Genomic DNA, 23764 nt, shown 5'->3' with positions numbered 1-23764 from the left:
TGGTCATTTCCTGTGTCAGAGCTCAACGGGGCAAATCCAGGAGCACTAAAGGTTCTAGATACCAGTCACATGATTCTTACAGGTCAAAGCAATGGGGTGTTTCTACCTCCAAATCTGGAGGAAATAAAGCGCAACCCTACAGTAAACAGTCGCAATGACTTCCCTCTGCCATCACCAAGCACTTATCTTTTGGCAACACCCTTAGGACGAAAATTAGCACTTTATGCTCACAATTGGCAGTTAATAACCCAGGACAAGTGGGTGTTAAACCTAGTATCTCAGGGATACAGATTCCACTTCCACACTCTGCCAACTGTAAAAGTTTGGCCAGATCTGCCAAAAAATCAATGGGCAGAGGCACAGAAACAAGTTACATCCCTCATGGATATGGGGGCTATTCAGCCAGTGCCAGAACAGGAAAAAGGACAAGGGTTTTATTCAAGGCTGTTCTTGGTACCCAGAAAAGATGAGGCCTGGTGCCCAATGCTGGATTTATCAATTTTGAGCACATTCGTGAACATTCCAAAATTCAAAATGCTAACTTTACAGCAGCTTCTGCCCATGCAGGGCAAGAATGCTTGGCTGGTGACATATCCCAATAAGGGAATCGTGCAGAAGATACCTCCGTTTCAAGGCTGGCTTTATGCATTACCAATTCTCTGCACTGCCCTTTGGCTTATCTACTGCGCCCATGGTCTTTACAAAGTGCTTGGCACCAGTAATTGCATTTTGCAGACAAAGTATACAAATCTATCCTTACTTGGACGACTCTCTCATTCAAGCAGAGAACAAGGACATTCTTCTTCAGCATCTGGCATTTGTGAAAAGGCTTCTAACATGCCTAGGGTACACAATAAACAAAAATAAATCACAACTGATACCCTCTCAAAAGATAACATTCCTGGGTGCAAGCTTGAATACAACTGCCCAAATGGCTTTCCTCACGCCAGACAAACAGACAACTGACTATTTACTTCAAACAGATGGCAACAAAAACCCAGTTATCCGCAAGACAAACTCTGCAGGCTTTGGGGTTCATGGCAGCCTGCATTCTACTGATTCCGTATGCGAGACTGCATATGAAGAAACTACAGTGGTACCTAAAATGTTTATGGAGTCAACATTGTCACAGTCTGGGAACAGATTCCTCATTCCCTGCCTACAACAGGAGTTTTTGATGGGCAAAGGCATGTCACCAAAACATGGGACGGGCTTTTACTCTACCCCCTGCCAGCCAAACCTTAACAGATGCATCAGACTATGCATGGGGGGGCCCACCTGGTGGGAAGATGCATTCATGGCATATGGACCCTAGAACAAATGCATCTGCATATCAACCAAAAAGAGATGTTAGCTGTTCAAAATGCCAGCCTTCAAGGACTAACTTCATCCAGGACAACTACTGATAAAGACTGACAACACCACGGTTATGTGATACATAAACACGCAGGGAGACGCACACTCGTATCCCCTTTGCAGACTAGCCATGGCACTGTGTGACACAGCCTTGACTTACCAAGTACATCTTCAAGCTCTGTTCCTGCCAGGAAAGCAAAATACTCTGGCAGACGACTTAAGCAGAAACCTTATGGACCCTCACGAGTGGAAACTAGATTCACAAGTCTTCAGCATGATAACAAAGAAATGGGGGAGCCCGGACATAGACCTATTTGCCTCTCTCCTGAATTATCAACTGGACAAATTCTGCACAAGGACTTACTACAGACAAGCATGGAAAGCAGATGCCCTATCCTTCAGCTGGAAAAAACTATCATTTTATGCCTTTCCTCTTCTGCCTCTTCTTCCCAAGGTCCTACTAAAAGTGAGACAAGAAAAAACAAAGTTGATACTAATTGCCCCGGACTGACCCCGTCAATACTGGTACCCAATCCTAAGGAATATGTCTCAATTCACAGCTTGGTACTTGCCTCAAATACCTCACTTACTGTCTCAGCAAAACAATCGGATCCAAACACTGAACCTGGCAGCATGGCTGATCATGTAGTTATTCAAACAACACCTCTCAGTAAAGCTGTGATGGATGTCATTTTGGATGCCAGAAGGACCTAGTACTAGATAATCTTATGCTGATAAATTGAAGAGATTCTGTGCTTGGAACCAAGCACAAGGAACTGACACAACAGAGCCAAATATTCCTCAGATTTTACAATACTTGACTGAGATGCTTGACAAAGGCCTATCTTTTTCATCAATAAAAAAATCCATGCCTCTGCCATCTCTGCTCATTACAACAGAGAGCCACCAATCTTTTCTCATCCTTTGCTAAAGCAGTATCCTAGAGAAGCCAAAAATGTAAGGCTTCCCAGAAGATCACCAATTCCTGCATGGGATCTCAATTATGCGTTGGAAAAGCTCACCCTGCCTCCATTTGAACCAGCTGCTACTGCAGATCTAAAGTTCTTATGGAAAACAGCTTTGCTCCTGGCAATTACTTCAGCAAGAAGGTTCTCAGAGCTACAGGGCCTCATGGCTGTGGAGCCTTTTATCATATTTTACCCAGACAGGGTGTCCCTGAGGACCAATCCTTCATTTATGCCCAAGGTGGTTCCCAGTGTGGCTCTTAACCAAACTATTCATCTACCAACTTTTTATCCAAATCCGCAGAACAGGGGGGAGCGGATTCTGCATTCCTTGGACGTACACAGACAACTAAGATTCTACTTGAGCAGGACTAAAGCTCTAAGAAAAACTAAGCATTTACTAGTGACATTTGCTGCAGGATCAGAAGGAAAGGCCATTTCAAAGCAGACTATTTCAAAGTGGATAAGTCACTGCATTCGTTCCTGCTACTTGCACCATGGCAAACCGGTACCCAAGGGTATTGGGTCTCATTCCATCAGGGCTGCAGCTACATCAGCAGCTTTTCTCAGAGGGGTACCAACCAAAGACATTCTAGAGGCTGCTACTTGGAGTTCTGTTCACACTTTTACAAAGCATTATCATTTGCCTCTCTACTCCAAGTCCAGGGCAGGCTTTGCCACTGCAGTTCTGCAATGCCTTAGAGCCGCCCCTAATGCAGTTTAGCTCCAGCCCTCCCATCCATAGCTTTGGGATTCTACCCAAATGTAATGACTGCAACAGTGAAACACGAAGAACATAGTACAGTTCTGTACACTTACCATAAATGTAGATGTTCAAGTGTATTCACTGTTGCAGTCCAGGTTACCTGCCATCCATCCCCCTTTTATTCTGGAGTTTCTCTTTCCTTCCCTATTTTCTACAGCCTTTGTGGTGTATTTGCTTGCAGATGAATGTAAAGTTTATATTGTTGTATGTATATATAGCTTATATATATTTTTGCTACCCATTTGTGGGGCACCTGACATCTGGGGCAAGTAAAACGAAAGAAAATGGCGTTGGCTGCCTGTTTTATACCCTTGACGACCTGACGTAATGGAAGAGGAGACAGCAACCGACGCAGGACCCAAGAATTCGGAATTCAAGCCGACTGAGGGCAACCTGCCAGCAGATTACCCAAATGCAATGACTGCAACAGTGAATACACTCTAACATCTACATTTATGGTAAGTGTACACAACTGTACTTTATTTTACAAGTATATATTACACAAAGAAATAATAAAAAGCAAAATTTCTGGTAGGGATTTGTGGGGAAATGGATTAATACTGTATAGGAATAATAATAGAAGAGATGAATAGGTTTGAGTTAAGTGCAGTAGATAGGAGGGAGGATATATATGTGTTGGTATGTAGTGTTTAGAGAGTTCAATTGGGAAAGTTGGTGGGATGTTAGGAAAGATAGAGATGAAGTGGGGGGGGGGGGTGGTTAAGTTTGACAAAGACGGGCCCAAGAGTTGTAGAGGTAGTTCAGAGCGAGCTTGAAATTTTTGGGCTGTTGAGTTCTGGTAGTGTTATTAGGGAGTCTGTTCCAGAGTTTAGCTGTGGCATCAGAATGGAGACTCTCACCAGCTCTTTTTTTATGTTTGTGTACATCTACAAGTTGCTTATTATTTGAACGGAGATTTCTAGTGGGACAGTAGATGTGGAGGATGCCTTTTAAGACTGGGCAGCTATCAGGCTTTTATATTATTTTTTGTGCTGTAGTTGTAGATGGTTGAGATAATGGGGGAATTCCAGCCAGTTTAGTTCTTTTAGAGCGTTGCAGTGATGAGTACGGTAGGATGAGTTGGTGGCGAATTTTGCAATTTTATAGTAACAAGACTGAAGTTTAGTTTTGAGAGAGACATGCAGGTTAGTGAATATAGGAACACCATAGAGAAGGGAGGGGATAAGATCGGTATTTGCCAGAGTTTTATTTAGAGCTTGGGTCCAGGAAGTTTTTTTTTTTTTTTTGTCTGTAGAGAGTTCCTAGTTTGAAGTGAGTATTTATTTTTTTTGAATGGCATTAAGAATGTGTTGGTAATATTGGTTGGTTGATATCTATGGTGACTCCTAATAATTTGGCAATAGTAACCATTACTATCTCAGTATTGTTATGGGAATATACTTTGAATTCTGATATGTTGGTTTTGGGAAAGAAAAGTAACAGTTTGGTTTTGTTAGTGCGCTTAAGAATGACTGTATGGTGGTAAATGTGCTCTGAGTTTTTTCAGTAGATCAGAGAGATTGTCAGAGGTGATAGTTGAATCATTGGTGTATTGAATTACAGTGCTATGATGACAGGCTGTATGGAGGTTATTAATTAATATATCAGTGGAGGTGTCCTAGGACGGACCCCTGTGGGACTCCTGTTTTGTTGTTTTGGTATCTGTAGGCAGCCTAGTCATTTTACACACTGTTGGCTATTTAAGTAAATACTAAACCATTGTGTGGAGGTTAGAGAGCAACCTACTGCTGTCAGTTGCTCGAGTAGTTTTTTGTGCGAGACCATGTCAAACGCCTTTGACAGGTCTAACAGTATAACGGATGTGTGTAGGTTGGAATCCTTAGATTTATTAACTAGGTCTGTGAAAGACATAAGAACTGTTGTGGTAATATGGGATGGCCTGAAGCCATGCTGGGTGGGTGTAAGTAGATTATAATGGTTGAGGTGGTTAAGCATTTGAATATGTATACATTTTTCAAGCAGTTTGGGAAAGTGGTGAGAGGCTGGAGATGGGGCTGTAGTTTGTAAATTTGGTGGATTTTCCCCCTTTTCTGTAAAGGGGTTATGATGCATTTTTTCCAGAGGGTTTGGACATAGCATCCTTATTAACCGGTCCATCTCTGAATCCTAATTGGAAATGCGATGGAGTCTGCAGCAAGTTTTAAGTATTCTGGTGGAAGGTTGTCTGATAAACATGAGCATGGTTTAAGTTTAAGGAGAAGTTTATGAATTAGTGATGTGGGAACAAATTAAAAAGTGAGAGGAGGAATTGTTGGATATTTGCTGGAGGTAGGTGATATCGAGATTGTTGGGCGTTGTAGAGTGGCTAACAAATTAGATGAGCTGGACATGAACACCGACAGAATTCAGCCAAAAATGTATGATTTTATTAAATCACCATCAAGGCATACAAAAATAAGTTGCAGAATGGCCAAGGCTTATGATTAGTGAAGTGATGCTGTCTGAGGTTGGAATTGAGCATGTTAGCTATTTTGGATGGTGTCTTATTTGTACTTGGGGTAGAGTTTTGTGAGGATCCAGGCTTGAGTATTGCTTTAATAGTTTTTCTACAATGTTTTAGGGTTGTTCTTATGGCTGGTTATTTGCTGAGAAAAGTAGGTTTTATCTAGTTGCCTATATTTTTGCCAGTTTGTATCTTTTCTGTTTTTTTTGCCAGTCTTTCCAGGCTCTATCTCGAGTTAGTAACATTTGTTGAGTTGATTTGGTTAATCAAGGTGCATGGTTAGACTTTGTTCTTTTAGTTTTGAGAGGGGCTAGGTCATTAAGGGCATCTAGGAAAGTTTTTTGTTGAAATGGTTGATGGCCTCATTTAAAGGTTGATCGATTGTAATATGTTAAATAGTTCTTGACTAAACTTTGTTAGGTTTCTGGATGTCTTGTTAAGTGTGGGTTTTCTTTTTATGGGAGGTGGTTCTATGAGTATAAGGGGAGATGGTCACTGAGTGAATTAGGTAGGGCGTTGGAGTTGTAGTATTTGAGAGGATCAGAGATCAGGATCCAGTCAAGGCCTAAGGTTATGTTATTGTTATAATTTCTAGTAGGTAATGTGATTAACTGTATAAAACCATGAAGTTGGATACTATTTGCTTGTAAGTCTGTGGAAAGGTTTAGCTAATTGATATTGACATCTCCCATGATGGCTGTTTCATTAGAGATATTTTTTATACCCAAGAGAATGTTTTCCAGTACTGGGATATTTTGGCCTGGTGGAATATAGACTTGTGATGCAAAGTGTTTTTTTTTTTTTGGCTATTGAGTTTTAGTAATGCAATGAGAATTTCTGCATTACCAAAGGTGGGGATATCTTCGGGATGTGGAAGGATAGTATATTTGTTGGGATAGACTGGCAATGCCACCTGCTTTTTTCTTGGTTCTGTCCTTTCTTATATTATAGTCATAATGTACATTATCTTTTATGATAAGCAACCTACCATTTATCTGATTGTTTTAGGTCATGTTAGGTAGGTAACTAGGCTTCGTCATGTAGGCCTCACATTACTGAATACCTGGATAGCTGTTTGGAACCTTTCAGCATCCCAGAAGTGTTGTTCTACTTGGAAATCTACCCAGGTAGTTTTAAATTACTGTAGTGACCTTGTTTGAAGAAAGTAACATTTTGTGTGTAAGCAGGTAGTCAAGGAAAAGTCACTGTAATCCTAAAGTTCTGTCTCCATCATCTGGAAATAGTGCATAGTTTTATTGTAGTCTTTCATAAAATTGTTGTATTGTGTTTCTAGTTTTAATAGTAGTATTTAGTTATTACAATAACAGTGAACTATTACGTTCTGAGAGTCCATTTGAAAACGGTCACTTTGGAAGAATGAAAGAAGGCTGCTAGCAACATTGGTTCCCCAAGTGTGCATCACATATCAAACCATGATATTGTGAAACACTTGTGAGACTACCATATGTTTTCAGAGAGATTACTCTGGTTGCAATATAAGTGGGATGTAGCTCAAATGTTATGATTTACTGTTGAGCTTTCCACGATTTTACTCTTTGGGTGTGCATGCCTGACACTGGTGTTACTTTTCCTTTATAGGGAGGAGCTTTCTGAGTGAACCAGTTGTATGCCACATAGTTAGTGTTGCCTCTGACATAGATGACGTGAGATTATTTAATGGCAGAGACACTGGTGAAAATACCTGGGGAAGATGGAAATAAACCGCCAGTACCACTCCTGGGGGGGGGGGGGGGGTTGCCAGCCCAAGGATTCACAAGGATTGGCAGACAGCACTAAACACTGTAGTTTGTATTCTCACTTTGGGAGATTCATGAGGAAGTAGGCCAGACTTGTGCAAAGGGCAACCAGTGGAGTTCCAGACTCGGAGAGCAACCCCACCCCACCTTACTACTGTCTGAATTATGACTATTAAATTTGCATGGAGAGAGAAATGTGGAAGAGCCTGATGGTCAATAGGGAGGAAAATGGCCAAGGAGGAGTTTTAAGTTGATTGCCATGATTTCTGTATGTGCTTCTTGTCATTACAGGCTGTGATAATTTTGTGTTTTGTGGACTGGTTTATTTTCAGTGCTTTGTTGCAAGAATCTGGCCTTTTTAGATAATTACTGTGGCTTTTTAGGCTTCCTGCTGTTCTTTTTTAAGCATTGCTGGACCAGCTGTTCCCATTGAAGGAGTTATCTCCTTTAACAACTCTGTATTGAAGTATTCAGGCTTCAGAACTCTGCCAATGTAACCAGGCTGCACTTGGGGGAAATTGGCCTTTGACACAGGTCCTGAACCACGCGTACTCTGAATTTGTTGAGTAAAAAGAATTCCACTGTGGAAATGCTCAGACTTAATGTAGCACTGCATGGCTTTCAAGCATTTTTTTTAAGTATACTGTGGATGTATTTGTCTTTTATCTTTTACAGAGCATGAAGGTGTTTTGTAATTCTTTTAATCAGAATCAGCAGTTTGTACTTGTCAGAATTTGTTCTTGCAGAATTGGTCTGTTGCAATTTTACTACTTGTATCTGCCAGAAACATGCATGCCATAGATCTGAATGATCCTGACAGTCTAGATTGTTGAAAAAAAGAAGTTACGTCTTACCTAACGTTCCATCTGTGTTGTACATCTTCATTCATTCATTCATTACTGATAGGACATCAGTTCCATCCTCAGAACGGACACTGCTATTACCAAGCTCACACCAGCCAAAAACTCTCCGCTAAGTCCTACCCACAATGCCCTTCTCACAGTCTCTTCAGATCATGTTTGCCCGCCCTTATACTAAAAAGAGGTTAATAATAGGAGGCTCTGTCTGAGCAGATACCCTAAGTAATAAGGTAATCCAAAAGTCCATCAGGAGTCCAGGGGGGGGGAAGGAGGGTGGGAAGTAATGAATGAAGATCTACAACACAGATGGAACGTTATGGTAAGACATAACTTCTTTATCTGATGTTGTAAATCTTCATTTATTCCTTACTGATAGGACCGAGTCCCCAGCTACTTCTAGTCCTGAGTGGCCCTAAGGAGAGATATTCCTGAGCACCATAGAACCAAAAGATGTTCTTCCTCTGGAGGCCAAATCCAATTTGTAATGAGTGATAAAGGTATGTGGACTTGCCCACGTGGCTGCTGCACAGGTATCGTCCATAGTGTCTGGAGTGAAAGGCCACTGAGGTTGCTATCTATCTAGTTGAGTGACCTTTTATTTTGGAAGGCAAGGGCATTTTGTTTTGTTGGTAGATGAAAGTAATGGCGTTTCTAAGCCAAGAAGATAAGGTCATTTTGGAAACGCCCATCCTGGGTCCTGCAAAAGCTACAAACAGTTGATCCATTTTCCTAAGAGATTTTGTTCTGTCCAAATAAAAACGAAGTTGCTTATGAACATCAAGGGTATGTAGAAGGTACTCCCCTGTATTAGAATGATGGGGAAATAAAATGGGTAGGTCCATAGATTGGTTGATGGAAAAAACAGAAATGACCTTGGGCAAAAAGGAAGGATTAGTAAGGAGAGAAACTCTATCCTTGTGAAAAATCAAATAGTCTGTTGACACTTGAGGCCTGCAACTCAAACTCTTCTCGCTGAAGTAAGGACTACTAGGAGTAGGGTTTTCCAGGACAATTGCATGAATTAGAAGGCTCGAAAGGAGGACTTGTTAACGAGTGAAGCACCAATGTCAAGTCCCAAGGCTCTGTAGGGGGCTTGACAGGAGGTTTAATATGCAGTACTCCTTTCAGGAAGGTTTTGTACAGTCGGTGCGGCATAACTGATGAATTGTCGATTCCATTGTGAAAATTTGCAATTGCTGCTAAATGTACTGTAATCGTCTATGCCAAAGCTCCAGCGTGTAACAGGGTAGTGATATATTCTAGGATCTTCTGAATTTGTATAGAGAAGGGATCAGTGTTTTTTGTTTGGCCCATGTAGAGAACCTAGTCCACTTACTGAAATAAAATTTTCTGGTGGTTGGTTTGTGTGAAGTCAGGAGGATCTCACGAACAGGGGATGAAGTATTAGGTAGCTGGCAATTATCAGAAGTGGAGAAACCAAGCTGTGAGCTTGACTGTGTGGAGACTGGGGTGTATCAATCGGAGGGTGAGTCAGCAGACCTTGCGACTGATCCAGGATCAATGGACTGTGGATCAGGTGAGGCCATAGGAATGGGAACCAGACTTGATGGGGCCAGTAAGGGGCAATGAGGGTCACTTTGCTTTTCAACCTTTGAGCTTTCTGTAGAAATTTTGGGATGAGGGGAAATGGCGGAAAGGTACATAGTAGACCCGGGAGCCAGTCGTGCAATAGAGCATCCCTTGGTGACTCCCCCTGAGGGGGGAATCGGGGCAAAGTAGCTTCTGCATTTGTTGTTTCGGGTAAAGCAAACGGGTCACAGCAAGGCCTGCCCCAGCAACGGAAGATTTGAGCTGCTATAATCGGGTGGAGGAACCACTCGTGAGGTGTCAGTATGTTCCTGCTCAGATTGTCTGCAATGAGATTGGAGCTCCTGGGAATGTGTGTCGCTATGAGTAAGCATTTGGAAGCCATCGCCCAATGCCATATTCTCATGGCTTCCCGACATAGGCGGGTAAGACCTGGTTCCGCCTTGTTTGTTGATGGTACCAGACTGACATGCTGTCTGATTGTATTGCAATGGTCCCGGAAGGAAGGGATGTGTGGAATGCTTGTAACACTAAGAGAACCACCCTCAATTCCAGGACATTTATGTGCAAACTGGCCTGTTTGGGGGACCAAGTGCCTTGAACCATCCTTCCCTGGAAATGCCCCCCCCCCCCCAACAGGGAAGTGTCCATGGTCACTGTGGCCTTGGGCTGGAGGAGACAGAACGGTCGACACCTGGCTTCATTTACTCTTAGTATTTCTTTCTTGCAAAGGTTTGTAAGGCATATCATGTGGTCGGGTGGGTGGGTTAAGATCGACCATTGTGATGAAAGGAGCCACTGTAATAGTCTCATGTGCAACCTCGCCAAGCGTACTAGGGTAATGGTTGCTGCCATAGAGCCTAATAGTTGTAGTACAAGGCGTGCTGGAACTTGAATCTGATTTCTTCTTTTTGAAAGCCTGTGAGGATGAAGGGAAACTTAACAGGACGTTGTGTCGAAGATCGCTCCAATGAATTCCAGTGTTCTTGTTGGAGACGTGTTTGATTTTTCCAAATTATTATGATACTTAGGCGAAGAGCAAGGCCTTGAGATTGAGAGACTGAGAATGAGAAGGTTCTTGGTCATGGCAGTGAGGAGCCAATTGCCTAGATATGGAAACACCTGGAATCCTTGTAGTGTGAGATGAGCTACTATGACTGCCATACATTTATGGCAAATACACTCTGGGGGGCTGTCGAGAGACCAAAGAGCAGTACCCTGAACTGGTAGTGATTGGCTCCCAGCCATAAGAGAAGAAATCTCCGGCAGTGTTTGTCCATCTTTGTGGTAATACGCATCCTGAAGGTCTATAGAGCACATCCAGTTGTCCTTCCCCAGAAAGGGGAGAATGGACTGCACCGTGGTCATCCGGATATTTTGAGGTTTGATGAATTTGTTTAGTATGCTGAGATCCAGTATTGGTCTCCATTCCCCTGTCTCTTTTTGTACTAAAAAGAGCCTCTAGTAAAATCTGGATCCTCTCTGCTCTGTTGGGACTGGTTAGATGGCTTTTTCTTAGCAGCTTTTCGATTTCCAAGGCTGCAGAATCCCTCTGACTAGATGGAACATCTGGGATTTGTTTGACTGGTCTGGGAGTGAGATCGAATGGGATATGATAGCTTCTGGATATTATTCTCTGCACCCATGAATCCATTACGAGTTGCCAGGCTTGTTGGTGCAGAGAGAATTGTCCCCCAACTGCTTACAGAGGAAAGCAATCAGGCCGCTGCTCAGAAGCACTGGAAGGGTCGGCCAGAGAACCTCTTTGGCTCACTGGTTGAGCAGACCCCCTCTGCCCCGAAAGGAATGTCTTCTGGATGAGTTTCCCCCTCTACCCTGGGGAGAACACTAGTCACAAGTGTCATGAAAAGATCCCTGCCACTACTTGAGCCACAATTTTCCTCCCCTCCGATTCCTGGAGTAGGATCTATGGGGGGGGGGGTTGAAAAACGTATACCCACCCAGACAAGGTCTTTCCATCTTTCTCACTACGTGATGGTGTGTCTTACTTTTGGACCAAAGAGGGAAGATTAGTCAACAGGCGTGTTGACAAAGGAAGATTTGAAAGGGTCTGCGAAGTCATACAGACTCATCCAAGCTTGCTATCTCATGACAATGCCTGATGCGGCTGCTTGAGCTGCCCCTTTGGTAGTGTGAGAAATCAAGCGCATCAAGGAGTTTGAGATGGATTCTAGGGTAGCTAGCTGTGAGGCAACAGTATTGCGCACCTTCTCAGGCAGTACCCCCACCAAAGAGGCAGACATTTCTGAAATTAAGTCTCTTTTTGGAGGGGAGTAAAGTGTGCCAAGTTATTCATTGACCGAATGGCAAAGGTCGGTGAAGCAAAGTCTGCTTCCCCAGTCTGTCCAAAGCCCGAGACTCCCTGTTTGGGGGATGAACAGTGAAACTATCTTTTGCTAGTTCCCTCTTAGTTGCTGCTGCCAAGACCATGGAATCTACTACTAGCTGTTTGGACCAGTTGGGTTGGTCTTCAGGCATGGGCAGAATTTTATCGGTCCTCTGGGGGACAGGTTCTGTGTTGTCCAGAGGCTTCCAGGTACACTGCACGCTGAGCCTAATGAGCTCATCTGCAGGTGGGGTCACCCGGAAAGTAGATGGTCGAGCATAGAAAGCCTGCAAGAACACAGATTCTTCCGAAGGTTTGGAGGATTTGTAATCTCTCCTCTGCTTGAGGCTCTCAAGAATGTCTCCAAGTGAGACATCTTCAGGGGGAGACCGTGGGGACCAGTCTCCCTCATTGTAATCTGTGTCTTCGGTGATGGATTCCTCAGGGGAATCGAGATGCTTCCTCTTGCAAAGTTTCTTCTGAGGTGGCTCCCCAGTGGGGTCTTCTGAGGAGGACTCTGGTGAAAGGGTTCCCTTCAAGGGAAGGTCTTGCGGCTCTCGTGCCCTTGATCCCAGAGTAGGGGATTGGGACAGCTGCATGGTGGGGGGGGGGGGTTCTGGTTCGATGCTAGTGGTGCCAACTGTGAGCCTGTATAAGTGAGAACCTTCTCCATCACTTGGAAAGCAGGCCTGCCGGAAGAGGGATGGGAGCAGCCCAGTCACTGCTGCGAGGATGCACCAGTTCTGAAGGAGCCGTTGGACCAAAAGTTATCGGAGCCGAAATGGAAACCTCCACGGTCGGAGCCGAGACAGAATGCAATGGGATGGACATCGGTACCGAAATCTCCGAAACCTGGGAGGAGGTTGGAGGAGGATAAACAGGTGAATATGCCGGGAAAGCTTCCCTTCCAAGGGGGGAGGGAAGACCTAGTCGGGGTTGGTAAACCCTCTAGCTGCCAAAAGCTGGTTCACAACCCTCACTACATCTTGTTCCGAGAGACTCCTGGTGGATCTAATGGATGCTGCCGATGGAGACTCTGGTGTTTCAATAAACGGGCTGAATTGCTGCCCCAAAAAAGGGTCATAAGATCGGGGGAGTACCTTTTTCTAGCAAGGCGCTCAATTTGGAACTACAGGTGTCAACATAGTTGGAGCCAAATAAGGCATCTGTACTGTGGCCAGGGATGGCACGGATGCTGGTACAGGAATAGGAGCCTGTGTCACTATCAAGGTCTGCACCAAAGGAGAAGACAGATGCTGGTGCTGAAACTTTCTGCGCCAACGGTGCAAAAAGTCTGGTGTTGACTCTGTTCCAAGGAGGACTGAGATGTTGACACTGAGTGACTCGGTTTTTCTTTGTTTTTTTAACATCCTTTTGACTAGGAAGTGGTGAGATCTCCATCCCAGAGAGAGCCTCCGAGAAGGGTGTTTTCAACAGCCTTCAAAATGATTTTTTTCTTGTGTTCAGCTAACGTATGGTTGCTGAAACCAGAGCAAACATCACAAGACCTGTTAATATAGTCAACACCCAAACAAACACACCGGGTGTGACCTAAGTTGGGCATTTTACGCCCGCACTTATCACACTACTTAAACCCTAGTTTTACTTTATCAGACATCATGGAAACTACACACACTATAGTCCTAAACTACAATTATAACCAGCGAAAAACAGCAAGGTTATAGTAGAAGTTTTTTTTTTTTCTAAACAGACAAAAGGATTGTCAACAATGGTACTAAGAAATACCACAAAGTGGGTAGGGAAAGGGCCTACCAAAGTTAGGGGAGAGGGACAGTACCAACAATGATATGAAAAGAACTACCGAAGGTAGAGGGTAGGTTTTAGTAAGAAAGTATATAAATTTAAAGGCGAAGAGATGAGCTTAAGGAAAACTGACTAGAGGAAGGCAATTATATTAGATAAATCACAAAAACACTACACTTAGCTTGAGAGAGAGGCTTGGCACGTCTGACGAGGAACGCTGCAAACGAGATCTGGAGAGACTGAAAGGGGCATTGTGGGTAGGACTTAGCTGAGAGTTTTTGTCTGGCGTGAGCTTGGTAATGGCTGTGTCAGTTCCGAGGACGGAACCGAAGTCTTATCAGTAAGGAATGATGAATGTACAGTTGCTGAAGTTTATGGAATGCTTCAAATGGCAAGAGCTTCCTTCTGTTTAGTTTTTTATGTTCTGTTCCAACCCAGTCCCTCTGCACATTTTTCAGCAAGTTTGGTCTTGTGCTTTGCAATGCTACACAGATCTGACTCATGCATCTGTGGCACTTACCTCCCCTGGTAGACTGGTTTTAAGAAGCCAGGATGGCTCCGGGGTTTTTCTGTAGAGTCCTTTTTCAAAAGACTTGTTTTGGTTAACCAGGTAAACAAATTTTGTCTTTAGACCATTTTCAGCCATGACTCTGGCCACTACAGTTATGTAAGTAAATCCTAGTTGGACAGATTAATGTAGCTAATAAACTAGGATTTTTTGGGGGAGGTGGACTGAAATAAAGCACTTAGAGAAAAGCTACTCAGATGTTGGGAGAATGCAAACTTCACAAAAACATTAGCAGTAGGCCATAGCTAAATATTCAACTATGGAGTTCAGAGGCCGAGATCTTTCTTGCCAGTAAGCTGTTTTGCTGATATGATTATTCTTTAAGCTTTTATGTATGGAGTAGGACTTGGAACAATTTCATTAAAGTCCTAGAGACAGAGCTTCAGGTAAGTAAGATGTTGTGTGTTTAATGGGCTGGCTGTGGCAACACATGATATCAGAGTGGCAAATTGAAATGGTTTTATGATTCTGCTTTTATTTACATAATGTTGAAGATTTGTAGTGCCCTCTGCAGAGAGAAGTTGTGGACTGCAAGCCAGTGGAGGCCTTTAAGCCTACATCTTATTGTCTACCTAGGGAGGGTGGGAGTAGATGTGGATGGTTAGATTCAACTTCTGCTTTAGTTGTCTGCATGTGTTCATTGTAGGCATCATTCACTGCTGCAGTATTAATCCTTACCCATGGAAATTGGCAGATACCACTATGTGAGTTACAAGGTTACTTACTTTTGAATTGTATATGGCTTCCTAAGTCTGTTTTCCTTCCTTTGTTCACAGTTGGCGAGTTTGTGAGTGATGTGCTTCTGGTTCCTGAGGGCTGCAAGTTTTACCACAAAGAACAGAAGGATTCATGTGAGAGTCAAAAACACTGGGATGCTGTTGCTGAGCAGGTATGATTTTCTTTAGTAAGTAAAGTGAAAACAGTTTTGTTTTTTAAATAGATTGTTCCAACAATTCCCAAACTGGTAGTTCAGCTGTGTGTCAAAACACACAGCTGCTAATTCAGCTAAGAGTTCTGACTTTTTATGCGCATTGCAGTAACTTTTGCATTTTCTTTTTATATACCGTTGTATCTTCCTAACTCCCCTTCATTTTTCAACTGTAAGTTTAGTCTGTGCCCTGTGGTACATTGGTCAAGTTACAGCTACCATCAGACTAGTTATAGACGTGTATTATGTATGTACAAATATGTTTATATGTGTTTATAAAACAGTGAGTAAAAAGGTCACACAGGAAAACCAATTGGTTAAAAAACACAAAAAGAAAAATGTAGCAAAACTAGACTTTCTACTTTGTGATACCTTAAATCTCTTGTATCAGAAGCAACATGGGATATATGCAAATTACCCTTTAAGGCTATCAGATGTTTCAGCTAAATGGCAAATCTGAATGTCCATGACTTTTAATTTTACTTTTAAGTCTATTTGTGGACAATTTCAGGCCAGACTTTATTTTTTACTCTCTTACTCTTTCATTTTGAATTTGAGAATTTTTCTATGGCATCTTCTAAACTTTGTAGAGCATTTTTGAGAGGCAGTCCTCCTGAGACCCCTGTGTAAAGACCCTACTCCACCATGGGATTTGAGTTTGATACTGCAGGTCTTGATTCATTTTCTCTTTGAACCAGCAGCTAAATGCAATCTTAAGCTATTGATCTGGAAAACTCTGTCTAGTGGCCATTACATCTGTTAGAAGAGTTTCTAAACCTCCATACTTTCTTTCATAAGGATAGAGTCACATTACATAGCAATACATCTTTCCTTCGTAAGGTGGTCTCGGAATCCAGTATCAGTCATTCCATTAGTTCTGCCAGACTTCTTTCCTGAATTTGCAAACACAAGTGAATATATGTTGCATTTATTGGGTGCTCACAGACAGTTATGTTTTTAGTTGCATAGGACAAAAGAAATTAGGAAGACCAATCTATTATTTGTGCCCTTTGCAGATGTTAACTTGGGCAAAACATTTACAAAGGTAACTTTAGCCAGATGGCTGATGGATTGCTTATTATTTGTCTACAACAAGTTATGTCTAACCTTAACAAAACCTATAAGAGCCCACTCAACTAGATCCATGACAACTTTTTTTCCACTGTTTTTATCTAGGGCTCCATGGACGATGTATGTGGGCAAACCCTCATACCGTTATCAGTTGTTACAAACTGGATGTGGTCTTGAGGCAGTCTTTGGCTCACCTGTACTTGGGAGCATCTGTCCTTAGAGTCCACCTGGGATTTTAGGTAGCTGGGGACTCCGTCCCAGCAGTTGAGGATAGAATGAAAAGTGACATCAGATAAAGTTATGTACTCACCATAAAGTCCATCTGTGTTGTCCATTTCCATTCCTCCTCAGCTTCCCACCAACCCTATTCATTATGCACTTCTGAAAAAATGGGAGACTATAAGGACACCACTGTCCTTAATATTGAACTCCAGGTATGGCCTTTCTATTAAGAAGGTTATAGCAGTTCTTTGTACTTTATCTAAAATAGCAAACCAGGTCTGAGGTATGCTATGGGTTGGTGCATTATGGTTAAGGGAGGAGCTGAATGGGCTTTTTTGGTGGCCATGAGCTTTAGTAACTGCAGAGTCAGATCTGAAGATTGGTTCTGAGCTCAACAGTTGAGGAAGAATGAAAATGGACAACACCGATGAAACGTAATGGCAAGTACATAACTTTTTTTTTGTTTGTAACAGTACAGGTTTTTGTTCTGTGAAATTTTACCACTGCCAGGTTTTATACCTTACAAATTTACCAAAGCCTGAGATTTTAGTAACTGCCTGAGACAGTATAGTTGGTAAAGGTTTGAAGTAATAAGAATACGGGAGAAAATTTACAGACTACAAGTTGTAAACGGTCAAAAAAAATCACATAAAAATATTAGAAGTGGGTTTTAGCAGACAAGTTACTAAAGCACCAGTTTTTTGTATGGGAAACCAGTATGCTGGGAGTGAAAAGGTTTAAACAATTTAGACTTATTTTAAGTCCGTTATAGAAATGCACAAAGTTTAGGTGAGAAATTAGAGCAGATCTTTTGTAAAAAGGAGTTCAAAACCATCAGTTAGAGAAATCTGGGATATAACGTACATAAGGTAAGCTTTCAGAAATTATACAGCAAAGGGCTAACTCAACCTGAAGGTGTGGTGGTCTACTTGCAGACTATTGCGTTATGTCATACTTTGTTCTAATTGCAAATCTGAAATCATTGAATTAGCTTAGATTTTGGCCCTCCAAGAAAGAATATTCTGAAGATAGCTGGGTACAGCAGTTTGAATCTCAAGCCTGCTTCTCGACATTCCCTGCTTTAGTGGAATAAATTTAATTCTCTTCTGCCTGCTGTGCTACTGTTTCCCCCTTGTATCACTTTGTCCTTACGCCACAGTTTAGTCAGAATCACCTCCTTTTGCTGGTAGGATTGCATCTTTACTATTAGAGGTCTAGGTTGCTCTCTTTTATAGCCAGGCATGGAGCATACACATGATGTGCCCTTTTAAGTAACTGCTCCTGCTGTGGAATACCAGTCCAGTTGCTTATTTGTGCTTTCAAAAAATTAATAGTCTGCCCCTTTCATCTTCTCTGCTACAGCAAAAGATTTCAGGTTTTCCCTATGTGCTCTGTCCTCTAATTTTATTATTTTTTGGAACATCTCTTCTTGAGCATTCTCATATTTGGCCAGCCTTTTCTTCATTTCAACCTCGATTTTTGCAGTTTTATCACCTCTTCCAAGTGTCTGTTTAAAGCTTTTTCCATGTTTTCCAGCCTGTTTTTCTTTGCGTTGATGTACACTATCAGTGTTTGTTTATTTTAATCAACTTTGAGTACATTTGACTTTTTTTTTCCTCTGGGTAACTGGAAGTCATGTCTTGCGCAAAAACTGGAACTTGCACTGCTTTTTGCTGAATAGCTGCCGAATTCTTCCCAGTCAGTGTTTTTCCCTCACCTTTTGTGATTGATTTTCTTTCATGTTCTTTTAATTTCTTTTTGTTGGCATCCAGGCAGTGCACGTACTAGCTAGTTAATGAAATTTACCCAAAAAATAAGTTTCCTGGCTGTCTCTTCAGAGTGTTTCACACTGGAAGAGCAGAAATTAAGCTCCTACTCTGTACACAGCCAACTTGGTAGTTTGGTGTTTAAAGATGTTATTCCATTATGTGCACCTACAGTCAGCATGTGCAAGGCAACAAGGCCATGTGTCAATTTACCAGTACTCAAAAAAGCCAAACAGTTGCAGAACAAAGCTTAGTTCATAAGACCAAAACTGGATACAAAATGAAACCAACCAAGCAGTGCTGATACTGAACAAGTGATGTTAAGTTGTCTATCTCGCCTTTGTTCTTGCCGTTTGTTGTGTGTTGCACTATGATACAATAACCCACATTGTAAAATGTAGTCCTAATGTGCCTCAGAGTGTCCTGTTCTAGCATAGTACTTGAACAAACTGTTTTAACATGATTTACTAATGCTGCAGTTCTAGCATAGTACCTAAAGAAACTATTTAACATGATTTACTAATGCTGCAGTTAAGTAGGTAGAAATGTTTTAATTGCTACATTTAATTTTACTGCTATCACAAAGGGGCACATAACTAATGCACTTTACATTGCTGCTAACAAGGATTTGGAAATGTTTAACTGCTATCTATGGATATTCTCTGTGAATGATTAGCCTATTTTGTAATGTTTGGGTTTTTGGAAATGTAAACTTGCTATCAATATATTTGTCTCTGAATGATTAGTGTAATTTTTGAGTAGTCATATCTTGCTATGTGACAACTCTTGATGTCCTTCATGGATGCATCTGCAGTCATAACAAATGGGTTGTCCTGTCGTCAGGCAGCCCTTCGGTCGGCCGGATTCCAAAGTCTGGGTCCGGCTTCGGCTGATGTCGCACTTCACCCGACGTCATCTCTGCTGGTCTTCGGGTATAAAGGCATCAGCCGACGCCATTTTCCTCAGTCTTTCTTGCCGCGTGGTGCCGAAGCAGAAGCTGTTCGCAAGTGCCGGTCGGTCAGATCCAGAGATTACTACTACCGAATACTACTTGAAGACTTCTAAAAGCTAAGTACCCGTTGGGGACTCTTTCTTGCCTCAGCCGATGTCAGAAAAAGTCAATAACTGTTTAACTTGTGGGAAACAAATACCTCATAAAGATTTCCACTCTTACTGCTTGCCTTGTTTAGGCCCAGACCACGACGTAGCAGCCTGTTCGGCCTGTGCTTCCTTCAACCGACGAACGCTTAGGCGTCGATCGGAATTTGCTGAACAGTTTTTCGGCTCAGATTTTGCGTACATTATGCCGTCGGTTCCTCCGACTACCCAAATTGTTAAAAATCGCAAAGAAAAAGACCGACACTCGCGGTCCGCGGTTTCGGCCGAAACCACGGTTAAGCAAGCCGCGAGTGTCTCTGTTTCGGCCGAAACCGAGAAAACTGGTCAATCTTCAGCCGAATCCATGACTACTACTGAGGCTCCTGCTACATTACCTGAATCAGCCTCAGAAATTTTGCCTACAACTGTGGTTCCTAGTGATTTATCAGACACCATCCCTTTGGATGTCTCTACCCCAGCACGTGGTGCTGCTAGGCCTCCTGCAGCCATGTCTATTAAGGCCTTTGCCAGGGCTAAAGCAGCCAAATCTGCTAAATCAGTGCCTGTTAAACCCCCCTCAATCAGGCCCACTTCTAGTTCACAAATGCTTACTCTGGCAGAAGATTTAATATCCTTAATTAGGGATCCCAATCTCACCCAGACAGGGCCTCTCAGCCCCCAGAAAAGAGACCTAGAGCAGAGCCCCCCGAGCCTGTGTCCTCTGATGATTCTGCGGATGACTCAGACATTACAGACCAGCCAGAGGCTCCCTTTTCCAATTATGAAGACTCCGATGCTGAAGAATCCATTCCAGCTGCCTCTCCACTAGAGGAATTCTCCTTTGGGGAAACCTTACATGCCATGAGAGAACATTTCCAATGGCAGGGACAAGATTTCTCAGATTCAAGAAAAAGGCTTAGGACTTTTCTGCACTTACCACAACATAGGCCCTTAGCTATACCTCCTGTCCTGTCTGTTGTGGACGATGCATTTAATGATGTCTGCATTGCACCTGATTCTTTACCTCCAGCCCCTGCCAAACCAGATAGATTTTACAGGGTGCCAGACACTCATCACCACCTATACAAGGCCCCACTTGCAGACCCCGAAACTATATCTCAGGGGCCTAAGGCAGTAGCCTCGACCACAGCAAAAAACCCTATTCCCTCTGAAAGGGAATCCAGGTCCTTAGAGATGGGGGAAAAAAGTCTACACCTCTACTACTCTCTCAGCTAGAGCTTTAAACTGTCAGTTTCACATGATCCAATACCAAGAGTTTATGCTTGATCAGTTAATTAAAAAGCTGTCCTCTGATGAATCTTTAGATAAGAAATATGTATTAGAAATGGCAAATAACATCCAACAAGTTAGTAACCATTCCTTAAAATGTGGCTATGATGCACTGGAGGCTTCATTTAGATCAGCCATGACTGGCACAGTGATAAGAAGGCATGCATGGTTGAAAGAACAGGTCTTACCAGATCATGTTAAAGCTAAGCTATTGGATGCTCCTATGGATAAGGCCAGTCTATTTGGGAACCTGCCCAGCAGGTAATGAAGAAAATGGAAGAGAAGGCAAAATCTGTACAAACAGTTAAAGATTTCCTACAGGTTCAGCCCCCAAGGTTTAGCAGGAACTGGCCTGCCAAAATTGGTCCTTTCCTGACTCCACACGATCACAAAGGGGCAGGAACAGACGCTCCAGGGGCAGAAATCAATCCAGAGGAGGTGCCTACAGAGGACGACAGTGGCAAGGCAATAACCGAGGCACAGACGCAACCACTGCCACTACAACAGGACAATCACAGTGACTTGGTTCTAACTCCGCCTACCAGGGAGCAAATAGCAGCACCATTAGGCGGAAAGTTAGCCTTATTCTCGAAAAATTGGCACTACATCACAAAAGACAAGTGGATTTTGCAAACCATAGACCAAGGCTACCGGTTCCACTGCCACACTTTACCAGTGAAATGAGGAATGCCAAACCTGCCCCCAAATCAAAAAATAGAAGCCCTGCACCAGATAGTAGAATTAACAATGATGAGAGCTGTGGAAAGAGTACCAATAACAGAACAGGGCAAAGGATTCTACTCCAGACTCTTCCTAGTACCAAGAAAAGAGAAAAACTGGAGACCTATTCTCGACCTGTCCATCTTAAACACATACATCATTGTCCCAAAATTCAAAATGCTGACCCTACAGCAACTTCTTCCCATGCTGGGCAAGGAGTGTTGGCTGGTAACTCTAGATCTCAAGGAGGCATACCTGCACGTCCCCATTCGACCAAATTGCAGAAGATACCTCAGATTTCTTGCAGGATCAGAGCATTATCAATTCTCAGCATTGCCCTTTGGCTTATCTACTGCGCCCAGAGTATTCACAAAATGCCTGGCATCAGTAATCGCACACTGCAGAGTACAGGAAATCCAAATTTATCCATACCTGGACGACTGCCTGTTACAAGCGGACAACAAAAGCAAGCTGACAACAGATTTACAGAGGGTCATTTACTTGCTACAAGCCCTGGGATACACAGTCAATTTACAAAAGTCAAGGCTGATACCATCCCAGACAAGAACTTTCTTGGGCGCGGAATTGGACACAGTAAAACAAATGCCATTCCTAACTGCAGAAAAACAAAAAGAGCTCCCTCTTTACTTCTTGGCATTAACAAAGCAGAACAAACTAACAGCAAGAAAAGTTCTGCAGGCCTTGGGCTTCATGGCATCATGCATAATCTTGGTCCCACATGCCAGACTGCATATGAGAAAGTTACAGTGGTACCTAAAGAATTTATGGTCTCAACACAGGCACAGCTTAGAAACAGAAATACCACTAATCCCATGCTTAAAACAGGAGTTCCTATGGTGGGCTCAGGCATGCCAGTCAAACCCAGGCCTACCCTTCCACAACTTCCGAGCAAGCCAAACCATCACAACGGATGCCTCAGACCTAGGATGGGGGGCACACATGCTGGACAAATGCGTACAAGGACTGTGGACTCAGGACCAGCTGCACCTGCACATAAATCAAAAGGAGATGCTGGCAGTAAAACTGGCAATTCTAAAATTCAGACCATTTCTCAAAGAAGGCCATCTGATGATAAGGACAGACAACACCACAGTCATGTGGTACATCAACAAACAGGGAGGCACTCATTCTTACCCCCTATGCAGAATGACTTTGGACCTTTGGAATCTGGCTCTAAGCTACAACATCCAGTTACAGGCAATATTTGTACCGGGAAAAGAAAACACCCTAGCAGACATTTTAAGCAGAACCACCTCGGATGTTCACGAATGGATGCTACACCCGGACATCTTCAAGGCCATCACAAAGAAATGGGGAATGCCACAGATAGATCTATTCGCCTCCCCACTAAACCACCAGCTCAAAAAATTCTGCACAAGGACATTCCACCCACTTGCATGGAGGGTGGACTCTCTATCCTTCAGCTGGAAAGGCCTGACAGCATATGCATTTCCACCTCTTCCCTTGATGCACAAGGTACTACTGAAAATCAAAGAGGAGCGTCCAAGGATAATTCTGATAGCTCCGAACTGGCCAAGACAACACTGGTACCCATTGCTGAGGAGCATGTCTCGGGAGAAAATGTGGTCAATACCCCTGATGCCTCTGATAACTCAGAACAACTACAGCATCATACATCCAAACCTAAAAACCTTGCAACTGACTGCCTGGAACATCAGATAGCAGTAACTAGCCCAGACCTTTCACAAAGGGTTAAAGACATTATCCTTGAAGCCCGCAGACCTTCAACAAGAAGGAACTATGCAGGAAAATGGAAAAGGTTGGTCATGTGGAGTACTGAAAGAGGAAAAGATGTGTCTAACATAGATATTGCTAACATTCTGGAGTACTTGGCAGAGCTTCTACATACAGGCCTGTCCTATTCCTCTATCAAGATCCATGCATCAGCTATCTCAGCAGAATACAGCTTTGATCCTCCTGTCTTTTCACATCCTTTACTCAGGCAGTTCCTCAGAGGGATCAAGAATGTAAAACCTCCTAGGAAACCACCATTACCAGCATGGGACCTGAATTTTGTACTAGAAAAATTGACACTCCCTCCGTTTGAACCAGCAGCAACAGCAGATCTACAACACCTGTCATGGAAAACTGCTTTCCTACTGGCTATTACTTCAGCAAGGAGGGTTTCGGAACTACAGGCCTTAATGGCAGTGCAACCCTTCCTAATCTTCCATCAAGATAGGGTGTCCATGAGAACTAATCCTACATTTATGCCTAAGGTGGTATCCAGAG

General features: G+C 42.9%; 1 protein-coding gene across 3 annotated transcripts in view; it reads left to right on the top strand.

Annotated features, from left to right (window-relative positions):
• The window catches only part of APLP2 (amyloid beta precursor like protein 2), a 1432335-nt gene that overhangs the window by 367386 nt on the left and 1041185 nt on the right, over window positions 1-23764 (top strand). For all 3 annotated transcript variants that reach the window (XM_044081082.1, XM_044081081.1, XM_044081080.1), the window contains exon 4: window positions 15172-15284. In XM_044081082.1, the coding sequence (XP_043937017.1) occupies window positions 15172-15284 (113 nt within the window). The remainder of the gene's footprint in view (window positions 1-15171; window positions 15285-23764) is intronic.

Source organism: Protopterus annectens, chromosome 8.part0 (genome assembly GCF_019279795.1).
Source record: "Protopterus annectens isolate FY-2018-M chromosome 8.part0, PAN1.0, whole genome shotgun sequence".
Taxonomy (NCBI): domain Eukaryota; kingdom Metazoa; phylum Chordata; order Ceratodontiformes; family Protopteridae; genus Protopterus; species Protopterus annectens.
The sequence above is the reverse complement of the archived record's forward strand: the minus strand, read 5'-3'. Positions and strand labels throughout refer to the sequence as shown.